Genomic DNA, 13430 nt, shown 5'->3' on the forward strand with positions numbered 1-13430 from the left:
ACGCGTCCGTCAAACAAAACGGCGTCCTACTTCCGTAATGTTTTTTTAAACAAAACTCGATTTAAATTCGTACGAGCAGCTGTACCGCCTGTGAAACAGAGCAGATACTTAAGCATAAATAAAAATAAATAAATAATCTTTTTTCCAAAAAAAAACAAAGCAGATATTTTTACAGTCTCATCCAAGACCGTTGCATGGAATATGCTTATTTATAACGTTGTAAATTGAATTCAGTCTCAATGCTTTGAGACACTTTGTTTTGACACGCTCATTGTGCTGATAATCCAATTTGCTCTGACATTTTTATCATTCGGTCCATGTTTTGTCAACAGCTGGAAGTCGGAAGTTTCTTATGGCATATTTAAAAAGCAAACTCCATCTTAAGAACACAAGAAAGGTTTCAAAGTCAGACAGCAGGAGCCAACCCAGTGGACTTCTTCAGTACCGAGAGCGAAACACGAACCAGAGGACACCCGTGTGAACGACCTGGAAGTGCTTTTACAACCGAGAACAAGAGGCGCTTCTTTAATAATAATAATAATAATAATTGGCGTCACTCTGCCTCCTCTCCGCCTGCCCTCCCCCCGAACCCCTTCCAGCGTCTGGGCGGAGCGGCCCTGGGGCGAGGGGGCGCTCGGACCTGCTCGTCCAGATTCCCGGAGCAGGGAGAAACAGCGCGCGGAATTCCGGCCGGGGGGACACGTGCGGCATCACCTTCCCCTCTCCCCGAATCCTTGAAGACGGGAGAGGAGCAGGGGTGTCCTTGGAGAGGGGTGCCCTTCACCCAGGGCATTCCGAATCGAGTCCCGGATTGCAACGCCATATGGGAAAATAAGGCCGACAGACGGAGTTTAAAAAGGCTTTATTTGAAACTTGGGAGTGGTGGAGCCACAGGTACAACACTCCCCCTTTTCCCAGTGACTGACTGACACACACGTGTGGCCCCCCCACTGTACCCCAAAATCAACACTGCGGTTAACCAGCTAACACTTCTTGATTTGATTGCTTCAGACTAATCAGTTACCTCAAAAAATCCTCCCCCCCCCCCGTACACCCATACCAAGAGTCTGATTAAACACCTTTTTAAGGAAAAATTCAACACAGAAAAGGCCTATGAACCACGATTCACAATGTTGTTACAATCTTTTCTCCGTGTCCACAATCCTCCAAGACAAAAAGACACAAAGTCATCCCAGCGGCCGTTTTCAGACCCAACAGTGAAACGGGAACCAGTGGAAACTACCTGGAAGTGCACTTAAAACCGAGAACAGGAGGCACTTCTTTACGCAAAGGGTTGTGGGGGAGTGGAACAATAACAAACAGTTACAGTTAACGTCTTTACATAAACAATGCACGGACATTTTCTCAAGGTCAGTATGATGTGATGAGTTGTAAAAATTGCAAAGAAAGGCAGCAGGTGGGGGTCATGCTAAAATCCTATCGAGGTTACCTGGCTCTGATCCCGGGGTTGAATTATTGCGAATTCCAGCGACAGGTCGGACGATACCTTGTTGTGCCGGGTCTGCTTTGGGCATTGGCCCTCACCCCCAGCCCAGGTCTTTCTGTGTGTCTGCAATCCAGAGGTCATATCGGAGTTCACTAGGAATAACAACACCCAGGTACCCAAGTGTACCGAAAGGATAATGGAGCCTTATAGTCAAAATCTGGCTTAACCGTCTTGGCTGAGGGCTAATCTCCTGGCCATAAGACCCCCCTGCCTAGTGAGGAGTGACCAAGGGGCAGCTGCAGAGGGGGAGACGGGGCAACAGAGGTACAGTACGTGAGGGGAAGAGGGGATCAGGTACGGTATTATAATGGTTTAGGTAAGGAGATGACGTCAGCAGGGATTGTGAATGACCAGCAGCTGTGTCTGTTTGGACTTGGCTTTTGTCACCCCTCCCAGACTCCTTCAGTCCGTTCAGAGACGCCGCTGATGGTTCAGAATGAGAGCCAGGAGACCCTGGGGCTCTAGACCAGTGGTTTTTCCCCATGATCCCCACAGCACCAGTAAGAATTCAATTTGAACATGGCGGACAGAACAGATACATTCCAGGCTTGAGAGAATGTCCCCCCCCCGACAGGGTGAAGGAACTGAATCTCTTTAACCTTCAGCAGAACAGAACACAAGTGCACCTGATGCAAGTTTTCAAGTCCCTGTGAAAGGCCCAGCCCAGCAAGCTCCTTCAGAAAGAGCACTGAACCATGGAGCACAGGGCACAACTGTAGATCAGGGAGAAGTTAGACCCTAAAACAGGAGGCACAGGGCACTAGTGGAACGGGCTGAGCAGCCTTGTTGTTGAAGCCAGAACCCTGGCTGTTTCTTTCGGGAAACAACTGGATGACATCCTCCAGTCAGGATAAGGGGTTCTTTACACAAAGGGTGGTGGGAGTCTGGAACAAGCTGGCCAGTCATGATGCTGAGGTTGATCCCCGGGCTTCTTTCAGGAAACAGCTGGGTGAGACCCTCCAATCAGGACAGGAGGCGCTTCTTTACACCGAGAGTGGTGGGAGTGTGGAACAAGCTGCCCAGCCCAGCCCCTCAGGCCACTAGGAGGTGGTGTGTTACTCTAAGGGGGCAAAGTGTGGGGGCGCCCGCAGGGACACGCCTCTGACTCGGGGTGACTGCAGTGGGTGTTGGCGCTGATCACCACGAACAGCCCCTCCACGACCTCCGCCAGCGACCGGCACCCCGCGCTGCCCGCCCTCAGCGCCACGGCGGCCATCGCCGCGCCCACCGACACGGCCACCAGGGCGGCGCCCGGGTCAAGGGGGACCCCCGCGCCCGCCGCGCCCGCCGCCGCCACCCCGACCCCCACCAGCGCCCCCGCGATCGCCGCCCCGATCCGGGTGGGGCTCGTCGCCTCCGGCGGGGACGCGCCCCCCCTCCCCAGGCCTGCCCACGCGCCCAGCCCCCCGGCTGCCAGCAGCCCCAGCACCCCGGCGCCCCCGGTGGACCCCAGAACCGCCCCCACGAAGGCCCCCATGGCCATGGACCCGGGCGCCAGGCTCAGCGCCAGCCGGGCCGCCCCCCCCGCCACGGACACGGTCATCAGGGGCGCCACCCTGGCCCCCCCCTTCACCACCCTGCGGACCGCGGCCTGCGCCCCCGCGCACATCAGCCCCCCGATGGCCAGCGCCCCCGTCGCGGCCACCTGCGCCCCGGCCGCGGCCCCCAGCACGCCCCCGCTGACCGCGCCCCGAAGCGCCGGCGCCGCCGCCCCGGGCCCCAGCCGCGCCAGCGCCCCCGCCAGCGCCCCCGCCGCGCCCGCCCCGGCGCCGCACAGCGCCCCGGTCAGGGGGAGCCCCCGCACGCAGGCTGCCAGGCCCCGGGAGCCGGACAGCAGCTCGGCGGCCCACACTGCCCCCACGGCCAGCGCCCCCAGGACCAGCCCCGCGCCGGCCCCCCAGGCCCCCCCGTCCAGCACCAGGCCGGCCGCCCCCCACAGCTCGTCCCGGCTCTCCTCCCCCCCCAGCGCCGACGCAGCCCCCAGGGTGAGCCCCCCCAGCAGGGCGGCGGCCCCCCCGCAGCTCCTCATGGTGCTGGGCCGGACGGGACCGGCATGGCTGCCCCCGAACAGGCGATCCAGAGAGGGTGGCAGTGCTTCCGAGTTCCCGACTCCTTTAGCTGGGACCTCTCTCCTCCTCCGCCTCTCTCCGGGCAGCCTCAGGACTCTCTCTCCTCCTCTGCCTCTCTCCGGGCAGCCTCAGGACTCTCTCTCCTCCTCTGCCTCTCTCCGGGCAGCCTCAGGACTCTCTCCTCCTCTGCCTCTCTCCGGGCAGCCTCAGGACTCTCTCCCCTCCTCTGCCTCTCTCCAGTCACAGCCTCAGGACTCTCTCTCCTCCTCTGCCTCTCTCCGGGCAGCCTCAGGACTCTCTCTCCTCCTCTGCCTCTCTCCGGGCAGCCTCAGGACTCTCTCCTCCTCTGCCTCTCTCCGGGCAGCCTCAGGACTCTCTCCCCTCCTCTGCCTCTCTCCAGTCACAGCCTCAGGACTCTCTCTCCTCCTCTGCCTCTCTCCGGGCAGCCTCAGGACTCTCTCTCCTCCTCTGCCTCTCTCCGGGCAGCCTCAGGACTCTCTCTCCTCCTCTGCCTCTCTCCGGGCAGCCTCAGGACTCTCTCTCCTCTGCCTCTCTCCGGACAGCGGCCGGAACGCCGGTCACAGCCTCAGGACTCTCTCTCTTCCAGCCCTGGGGGAGAGAATATTGGTTCCAGCCCGGAGTCTCCCTGCTCACTGAGGCGCTGAACTTTCCCACTCTCTCCCACTGACCACTCTCCCACTGACCCCCTCTCTCTCCCACTCTCTCCCACTGACCACTCTCTCCCACTCTCTCCCACTGACCCCCTCTCCCACTGACCACTCTCTCCCACTGACCACTCTCTCCCACTGACCCCCTCTCCCACTGACCACTCTCTCCCACTGACCACTCTCTCCCACTGACCCCCTCTCCCACTGACCACTCTCTCCCACTCTCTCCCACTGACCCCCTCTCCCACTGACCCCTCTCCCACTGACCACTCTCTCCCACTGACCCCCTCTCCCACTGACCACTCTCTCCCACTGACCCCCTCTCCCACTGACCACTCTCTCCCACTGACCACTCTCTCCCACACTCTCCCACTGACCCCCTCTCTCTCACACCCTCCCATTGACCCACTCTCTCCCACTGACCCTGGACTGTGGGAGGGAACAAGAGCACCCCGGGGGAAATGCAGGGAGAACATGCAGACTCCACACAGACAGCACCCCAGGTCCAGAACTGAGCCCAGGGCTCCAACACTGCAAGGCAGCAGTGCTGACCTCTGCGCCGCACAGACTTCATCTCCAGTTAGCAAACAACCGTTCGTGTGGAAGAGCACTGAAAACCGGGACCGGGAGGCACTTCTCTACACTGAGGGGGGTGGGAGCGTGGAACAAGCTGTCCAGACATGTTGTGCTCTCAACGCTCGACGGGGTGAAAAACTCTCCGGCCCTCCCGAGAAACGAGCCAGCGGTGTGTGTGTGTGTGTGTCTCTGGGGCGTGTTTCACCGGAGCTCGGTTTAAAATGACGCACTTCCACAAGCACGTGTAAACAGTTGCGTAGCGCTGAGAAACCTCTTCCTGGTGCGTACAGAAGCAAAAAAAAGAAGTGATAATAATCACGCTGATTCTTTCAAAACACCCCGTCTCTCGGGCACCCCCCCCCCGTCCTCGGGGCTCAGAAAACAGCGCTCTAGCGCGCGAGGAGAGACTGACGGGACCCCACTTCTGTGTGCCCCCACCACCACCCCACCCCGAACAGCTTAAAAGTTTCGCCTTCAACAACAACCCAAAAAACCACCCGAAAGCTCCTGTTGCAATCCGGGCAGCACCAGTCAGCCGAAGCCGAGTTTGAGGCTTTTTTTTACTCATCTGACGCCTCGGCTCAGACAGCGCGACGTGCTGTCCGCTCCTGAACGCAACGGAGAATAATAATGCGGTTCTCTTGCCGTCTGTTTTACCGGTAATGCCGTCCTCACCTCTCGTTCCCTCTCGGGGCCACCGGCATCACTGCGTGCCCGCTTGGGCGACCTGCCTGCAGGGTTAGATTCTGTCGGAGGTCCCGCTGACCCGACTCGCCGGCCGCCCGCCCCCTGGTGGCCGGCCGCCGGAACGCACAGGAGCCGGGTGAGATCTCCAGACAGCCTCCTGCTCCCCGGGACGCGTGTCAAGCAAGACCGGCCGGCTCTGTGTTTCAAGCTCTCGACGGGCCGGTCCCGACAGCTTCAGGGCGCGTTAAGCAGGGACTAACCCGGACTCCGCACCGCCGGGAGGGCTGACGAGCCCAGAAAAACAAAACCAAGGGATCAACAGCCCCACCCCTCACCTGCTCGGCGCCCCTCCGACACTGCCGGCTCCTCACGGCGCAGGGCGAGTCTCCTCTCGGACCGCGGGCCAGCGCTGGGCGGTAGGAGCGGACACCCTGCCTGCAGCGGACTGTGGCGACTCACCCCCGCCTACCCGAGCCTGCAGCTGGGTGGGGCGAAAGACAAACTCGCACCGTGATTAAGGAAGGAAGGGAGGGAGAGAGATCTGGGCCGGACTCGCTCTCCGGCGCCTGCCCCCGTGTCGTTCGGAGATGTCCCTGGGTTTAGCGCGTCCTCTCGGTTCTCTTCCGGAATGTGCCTGGGGGACACTTTCTTCTTTGTACAGATTCTGAAACAGCTGAACCGGTGGGGGGGAAAGTTCTTTTCCGCAAACGAGGCGGAGACGCGAGTTTTCTCTGATCAGCCGGTTGTAACAGGCGGACTGGTTCCACAGCCGGCCTGCTCTGGTGTTCTCACGCAAAGAGAACGGAGGCGATCTGAACTGGACAGGTAGACTACTCCCAGTGTGGTCCTCTGAACTGGACAGGTAGACTTCTCCCAGTGTGGTCGTCTGAACTGGACAGGTAGATTACTCCCAGTGTGGTCCTCTGAACTGATTTGATAGATTATTGCCCATGTGGTCAGTTGAACTGGTTTTGACAACAACATTATTCCCCCTGTGGTCATCTGAACTGGTCTGGACAGATAGATTATTCCCCCTGTGGTCATCTGAACTGGTCTGGACAGATAGATTATTCCCCGTGTGGTCATCTGAACCGGTCTGGACAGATGAATCCCCACATGGTCAGGTATGCCTGCTTCTCCTGCCGAGCAGGAATGCTGGGAAATGCAGTCCTCTGGAGTGCCTCCATCGCTCTTGTAGTCCAGGAACTGCGGGGGGGACTGCTGCCCCTGCGTCACCCCCGGGTGGTCCAGTCTCTCCCACCGGCAGCTGGACCAGCGTGTCCGCGATTCGACTGACCCCCCTGCTCGTCTGGACAAGACGCGCAGCCGCGGTCCGGCCCAGGGCGGCACTCGGACTCGGACACGGGGAAGCGTGAGCAACTGTGGATTTTAATTTCAGGCAAGCACGCCCCCGGAAGGTTAAAAAACACAGAACAAAAATCCTCTGTACAGTCCGCCCATCCCCCCCGCAGTCCCGAATCGGAGAGCACAGATTGGGTCCGTCACACTGGGGCGGGGTGTCCTGCCCGGAGCTCGCCACCAGGGGGCGACGCTAGCCGCTCCCCCCCTCCCCCTCCCTGTTGACCAGCTGTGAGAATAAAGCGGGGACACAGAGAGAGAGAGAGAGGGGTCACAGATCCCGCACCCCCCCCAGTCTGTCCAGGGGACGACGAGACAGACTCCCTCCTGCTCCGCACGGCCGATTTCCACCAGGAGAGAAAACGCGCGTCCGCCGCTCTGCGGGGGGGGTCCCCCCCCTGCGCCCCTCTACTGCCGGTCGGCCAGCCTCTGCAGCAGCGCGATGATGGTGTCCTGCTTGGAGGAGACCAGCTCCAGCGCGGCGGCCATGCGGCTCACGGCCTCCAGCGCCGTGGCCTCCCTCCTCTCGCGCCGGCGCTGCCGGGCCTCCTGGCGCCGCTGCCGCTCCTCCTCGGCCCGGCCGCGCTCCTCCTGGGCCGCCAGGAAGCCGCGCAGCAGGGAGGTGCGCGTCTCCGCCTGGCTCTGCTGCTGCGCCAGGAAGGAGGCGGCCGTGTCCGCCGCGGGGGGGCGCCGCAGCTTCCGGCGGATGCGCAGGCGCGAGGCCAGGCGGTGGGCGGGGCGGGGCGGGGCGGCGGGCGGGGGCGGGGGCTCGGCCGGGGGGTCCTGGGCGGCGGCAGCGGCGGCGGAGGAGGAGGAGGAGGAAGAGGAGGCGTGGGCCGGGGCCGCGGGGGTGGACTGGGGCGTCAGCGCGGGGGCCGCCGCCGTGGGGATGAGGTTGGGGATCTGGGCGTAGGCGGTGACGCCGGCGGGGAAGAGGCAGGGCTTGGGGGCGTCGGGGGTCAGCGTGGTCACCATGGTGGCGGCCGCCGTGGCGACGGGCTGGGCCCCTATCGTGTTGCTCAGCAGGGCGTCCATCATCTTCGGAGAGAAGGGGGGGGGAAGGCAGCGTCAAGGAAGTGGAAATCTGCACCATACTCTGGCAGGGGTACAAGGACCCCTGTTGCTCAGTGCGATGATCCGTTCCAGGTTTTCCTAGCTGGCCTGTTCAGAAGGCTAGGCGATGTTAGAAGCTGTATTGCGTCAGGCTGCAACTCCCAGTGTGCACTGACTCAGCCCCAGGTGAGGAGCCTGAAGCAGGGTGGAGCCCAGGGTTGCCTTGTGAGCAAAGCCCTGGAACGGATTCATCATCCACTGAGGATACCCATTTCTAACTGCTGTACAATTCTGTAGTGTCCAGCAGACCAGTTTCCTTTACAGTATTGTCCTGTTATACGTTGTACTTAATAGTCTTGTGATTGCAATCTTATAGTGTACTGAACTGGGCTGAGGAGAGGTGTGATAGATTCTACAGTGCACTGAACTAGGCTGAGGAGAGGTGTGATAGATTCTGCAGTGCTGAACTGGGCTGATGAGAGGTGTGATAGATTCTACAGTGCACTGTACTGGGCTGAGGGCAGGTGTGATAGATTCTGCAGTGCTGAACTGGGCTGATGAGAGGTGTGTTAGATTCTACAGTGCACTGAACAGGGCTGAGGAAAAGTGTGATAGATTCTGAACTGCAGTGAACTGGGCTGAGGAGAGGTGTGATAGATTCTGCAGTGCAGTGAACTGGGCTGAGGGCAGGTGTGATAGATTCTGCAGTGCTGAGCTGGGCTGAGGAGAGGTGTGATAGATTCTGCAGTGCACTGAACTAGGCTGAGGAGAGGTGTGATAGATTCTGCAGTGCACTGAACTGGGCTGAGGAGAGGTGTGATAGATTCTGCAGTGCACTGAACTGGGCTGAGGAGAGGTGTGATAGATACTGCAGTGCACTGAGCTGGGCTGAGGAGAGGTTTGATAGATTCTGCAGTGCACTGAACTGGGCTGAGGAGAGGTGTGATAGATTCTGCAGTGCACTGAACTGGGCTGAGGAGAGGTGTGATAGATACTGCAGTGCACTGAGCTGGGCTGAGGAGAGGTGTGATAGATTCTGCAGTGCACTGAACTGGGCTGAGGAGAGGTGTGATAGATTCTGCAGTGCTGAACTGGGCTGAGGAGAGGTGTGATAGATTCTGCAGTGCACTGAGCTGGGCTGAGGAGAGGTGTGATAGATTCTGCAGTGCACTGAACTGGGCTGAGCCGCACCTCGTAGTACTCCCAGGTGGTCTTGGCCTGGCCCGTCTCCCTGCTGCGGTCCTTCACCCTCTTGTAGGTGACCACCAGGTTGTTCCACTTGCGGCGGATGCGCTCCATGGTGAAGGTGTGTCCGAGCGCCTCCAGCTCCTGCTGCACGTTGTGGAAGAGGCGTGTGCGTTCCCGGGCGCTGTACATGTCCCAGCGCTTCCCCACGGCCTCGATCAGCTGCAGGATACACTGGTGCGTGAACTCCGAGGACGGCCCCGGAGAAGCCAGGGGCAGCGGGAGAGCACCGGCTGAGGCGGGGGGGGGGGGGAGAGAGAGGAGGAGGAGGGAGAGGCGGGAGGAGAGAGGAGGGAGATGGGAGAGAGGATGAGAGGAGGGAGAGGGGAGTTACTTTAAAAACACCAATTAACTCCTGCATGGCTAGCTCAGACCAGTACTCACTGCCCATCCATACAGAGAAGAGAGAGAAGAATAAAATAGTGATTATACCTATAAAGCTGTGAGCAGACCTGCGGAGCCCAGAGAAGAGCCCCTCAGCCAGCTGGTCCTGAAGCTCACTGACAGCAACCAGCCTCAGGACAGCACAGCACAACCCTAAATCTCACCCACTAGGACACACACTGCTACAGGACTCTAAAAGACAACACGCGCTAGCTGAGTATCTGAGAGACACAAAAGAGAACCTGATGAAGGACAGGCTCAGTGTCCACAGCCAGCCCATAGAAACACACTGGATTTTGTTTTGTTTTTTTCATTGAAACTGCACACAGACAGAATTCTCTTTCCAGAGAGGACAGGTCCGTGTCCCAAGTCTGGACAGAGACACTGGGCGACACTGGGAGAAACTAAATGAACGAGCAATAGAATTTAAACCTCTTCACAGGAAAGTCCTGTACCTGCTTCTGGCGCCAGCTGGGGCACCATTACCACTTTGGGGGCGCCGTCACTGGTCCCTGTCTCTTGATGAATGGTGTCAACCGCATCCACAGGGCCTGTGGTGACAACAGTGCACAGCCTCTGTTATAACACAGTCCTCTGATTAAGGGCTTCTGGTCACTTTAAAACAGGCCTGTCCAGTCCTGGTCCTGGAGGGGTCAGCCAGTGTGTCTGCAGCAGGGCTGTCCAGTCCTGGTCCTGGAGGGGTCAGTGTGTCTGCAGCAGGGCTGTCCAGTCCTGGTCCTAGAGGGGTCAGTCAGTGTGTCTGCAGCAGGGCTGTCCAGTCCTGGTCCTGGAGGGGTCAGTGTGTCTGCAGCAGGGCTGTCCAGTCCTGGTCCTGGAGGGGTCAGTGTGTCTGCAGCAGGGCTGTCCAGTCCTGGTCCTGGAGAGGTCAGTGTGTCTGCAGCAGGGCTGTCCAGTCCTGGTCCTGGAGGGGTCAGTGTGTCTGCAGCAGGGCTTTCCAGTCCTGGTCCTGGAGGGGTCAGTCAGTGTGTCTGCAGCAGGGCTGTCCAGTCCTGGTCCTGGAGGAACGGTCAGTGTGTTGTGCAGTGTGTCTTATTAGAACTGATGCTTCTATCCAAGAAACCTGACAAGGGTTCAAATCGACAGCAGTGAGTCATGGAAAGTGAGGTGTTAAGGTTCAGTCCAGCACACTGCGTCTCGGCTGTGGGCAGGAGAGCACGGACCTGCAGCGATCTGGAAGGTGGTTTTCCCAACGGCAGGAACAGGGAAAAGCTTATTGGCACTGACAGGATCTGCAGGAAAGAAACAGGGAACATAGACGTTATCTGTCCCCATAGACATTATCCACTCCACAGACACAGCATCCACCCCACAGACACAGCATCCACCCCACAGACACAGTACCCACCCCACAGACACAGCATCCACTCCACAGACACAACATCCACCCCACAGACACAGCCCCCACCCCACAGACACAGCATCCACCCCACAGACACAGTACCCACCCCACAGACACAGCATCCACTCCACAGACACAACATCCACCCCACAGACACAGCCCCCACCCCACAGACACAGCATCCACCCCACAGACACAGCATCCACCCCACAGACACAGCAACCACCCCACAGACACAGCATCCACCCCACAGACACAGCAACCACCCCACAGACACAGCATCCACCCCACAGACACAACAACAGCCCCCAGAGACAAAGACACAGCCCCCACCCCCCACGGACAGACACACGGATAAAGACAGTCGCGAGCTGGTGACAGAAAGTGGTACCTATCCCCTGCCCCGCGCCACCCCGGCGCCTCCACGCGTGGGTGGGGGCGGGCATGCGTGCGTGCGTGCGTGATCACTACACGACCAGCGCGGCGGAGAGGCAGCAGAACTCACAGACGACGATGCGGCAGGCGCTGCCCAGGGTGACGTCCTTCCTCCGAGCCGTCGCGGGCTCCGGCGGCGCCTCCGTGCCCTGGGCGTCCGAGCTCATGCCGGCGGTCTCCTCCTCCTCCTCCTCCTCTTCTTTTATTATTTTCGGCGTTTGGCTGCTGGTGCAGGTGGTTGGGGTAGCCAATTTTAGTTTTGATCAAGAAAAAACAAAAAGTGCAAAGTTACCGCGCCCGTCGGTAGCCGCCGCCGCCGCAGTCCGGTCGGTGTGCAGGGGGGGGCGGCTCAGGTGCAGTTTGAGAACTTTTTGTTTGTCATTTCTGTGCCCCCCTCTCTTCGTACTTTCTCCCCAGCGCACACGCCGCCTCCTCCTCCTTTTGGAAACACATACACCTTCGCTTTCGGCGTCTCCTTTCCGTTGCGCCCTTGCTGTATCGATTATGTTTTAAATATGAGTTGGGTTTTTTTTTTTCGGAGGGGGACGGAGGGATAATGGCTGCGTTGTTTGCACGGCAGATCTGCGCAACCCCGCTGCGCATTCTGGGCAGAATTCCGCTGCCGGCCTTGCGAGTGACGTCATACGCAGGGACTGCAGGAACGCAGGCAGCTGGGGGGGTAGCGCGCATGCGTGCGGTATGGCTCTCTCCCTCTGTCACAGGCACATGCAGAATGATACTGGTATCGGTCTTCTCCCCAAAGCACTCAATTTACTCAGGCTCTGGGGCGACTCTTGCGCCTCCGGCGGTGGGACAGCTCCACACGACAAGGACAGCAACAGAAAATGTGGATTTTTCTCGCTTTTTCTTTTGCTCGTCTCGCACGGAAACCTCGCCGTCCCCTGTACCGAGGGAGCAGAAACAATGGCCGGCGATGTCCCCCCCCCTTTTTCAAAGGGAGAAAAAAAGAGATCCCCCCCGCCGTCCGGTTCGCCGAACCCCGCTTTTGCGAAAGCGCGCCCCGCAGGGCTCGAACGCGAGAAGAGAAGGGTGCAGTGGCTCCAGGGGTCCACCAGGGGGGCGCCCTCGCCCAGCGCCGGCTGTGTTGAGCTGTACAAACCTGCCGGTGTGGTCCTGGAGTGGAGAGAGTGGACTTTATTTATCCCCCAGGACTGCAGTGAGCGAATGAGCCAGGGTTCCTCCAGGAGCAGGGGCTGGGAACTGCTCACACAGCATCTTCTGCTCTTTGTTCCAGTATGAGAATAATTAATAATAATAATAATAATAATAATAATAATAATACTCACACTTATATAGTGCTTTTCTGGACACCCCACTCACAAGGCTGTACAGGTCACGGGGATCCCCTCCACCCCCACCAGTGTGTACCCCCACCTGGATGATGCTCCAGTCCGCTCCCCACACACCAGCTCCCAGTGGGGAGGAGAGCAGAGTGATGAAGCCAGTTCAGAGAGGGGGGTTATTAGGAGGCCATGAGGGGTAAAGGCCAGGGGGAGATTTGGCCAGGACACTGGGGTTACACCCCTACTCTTGTCAAGAAACGCCCCGGGATTTTTAATGACCACAGAGAGTCAGGACCTCAGTTTTACATCTCAGGACGGCGCCTTTTTTACAGTGTAGTGTCCCCGTCACTATACTGGGGCATTAGGACCCACACAGACCGCAGGGTGAGCGCCCCCTGCTGGCCCCACTCACACCTCTTCCGAATGACACGCATTATCCGTATTAGACACATTACAAGGTGAATCATTAAAGTGAGTCGCCTGCCCATTCGGGTCGCGTGGTTCAGTTACCACTCAGCGCCACAGGACTAGCGCCCCCTAGCGTCAGAGCAGGGAAGGAAACGGCTTCCTAATGGTGCAATCAGAGGAGTCATCTGCGCCCCAGGCCACACAAGAACGGCAAGTAGCTGGGAGCAGAGTGTACAGACTGAGGCATCTCGGAGCCCCACAAACTGCTTCCTGAGAGACCACCCTCCTCCAGAACAGCAGTGCAGGCAGGAGCGGCTCACCAACCCCATCAGTGCCCCCCCCAGACCTCCTCCGCCCCGCCCCGAGTCAGGGACA

General features: G+C 59.3%; 2 protein-coding genes across 4 annotated transcripts; both read right to left on the bottom strand.

Annotated features, from left to right (window-relative positions):
* Window positions 1-845: 845 nt before the first annotated feature.
* Window positions 846-7242, bottom strand: LOC148648657 (uncharacterized). Of its 3 annotated transcripts, none has more exons than XM_088606415.1 (2): window positions 5843-7242; window positions 846-4185 (listed from the first exon to the last, which is right to left on the bottom strand). In XM_088606415.1, exon 2 carries the CDS (start codon window positions 3534-3536, stop codon window positions 2568-2570), a length of 969 nt encoding a protein of 322 aa, XP_088462541.1. In that variant the 5' UTR covers window positions 3537-4185; window positions 5843-7242; the 3' UTR covers window positions 846-2567. The 3 variants fall into 3 exon arrangements, with proteins under 3 accessions (XP_088462541.1, XP_088462543.1, XP_088462542.1); XM_088606417.1 differs by lacking the exon at window positions 5843-7242 and adding an exon at window positions 5478-5821; XM_088606416.1 differs by lacking the exon at window positions 5843-7242 and adding an exon at window positions 5496-5819.
* Window positions 6880-13421, bottom strand: LOC148648658 (uncharacterized). Its single transcript, XM_088606426.1, has 6 exons — window positions 11740-13421; window positions 11414-11570; window positions 10730-10798; window positions 10004-10099; window positions 9111-9397; window positions 6880-7904 (listed from the first exon to the last, which is right to left on the bottom strand). The coding sequence occupies exons 1-6, from the start codon at window positions 12031-12033 to the stop codon at window positions 7275-7277; spliced, it is 1533 nt and encodes a 510-aa protein (XP_088462552.1). The 5' UTR covers window positions 12034-13421; the 3' UTR covers window positions 6880-7274.
* Window positions 13422-13430: the final 9 nt, after the last annotated feature.

Source organism: Lepisosteus platostomus, chromosome 14 (genome assembly GCF_059453375.1).
Source record: "Lepisosteus platostomus isolate fLepPlt1 chromosome 14, fLepPlt1.hap1, whole genome shotgun sequence".
Lineage (NCBI taxonomy): Eukaryota > Metazoa > Chordata > Actinopteri > Semionotiformes > Lepisosteidae > Lepisosteus > Lepisosteus platostomus.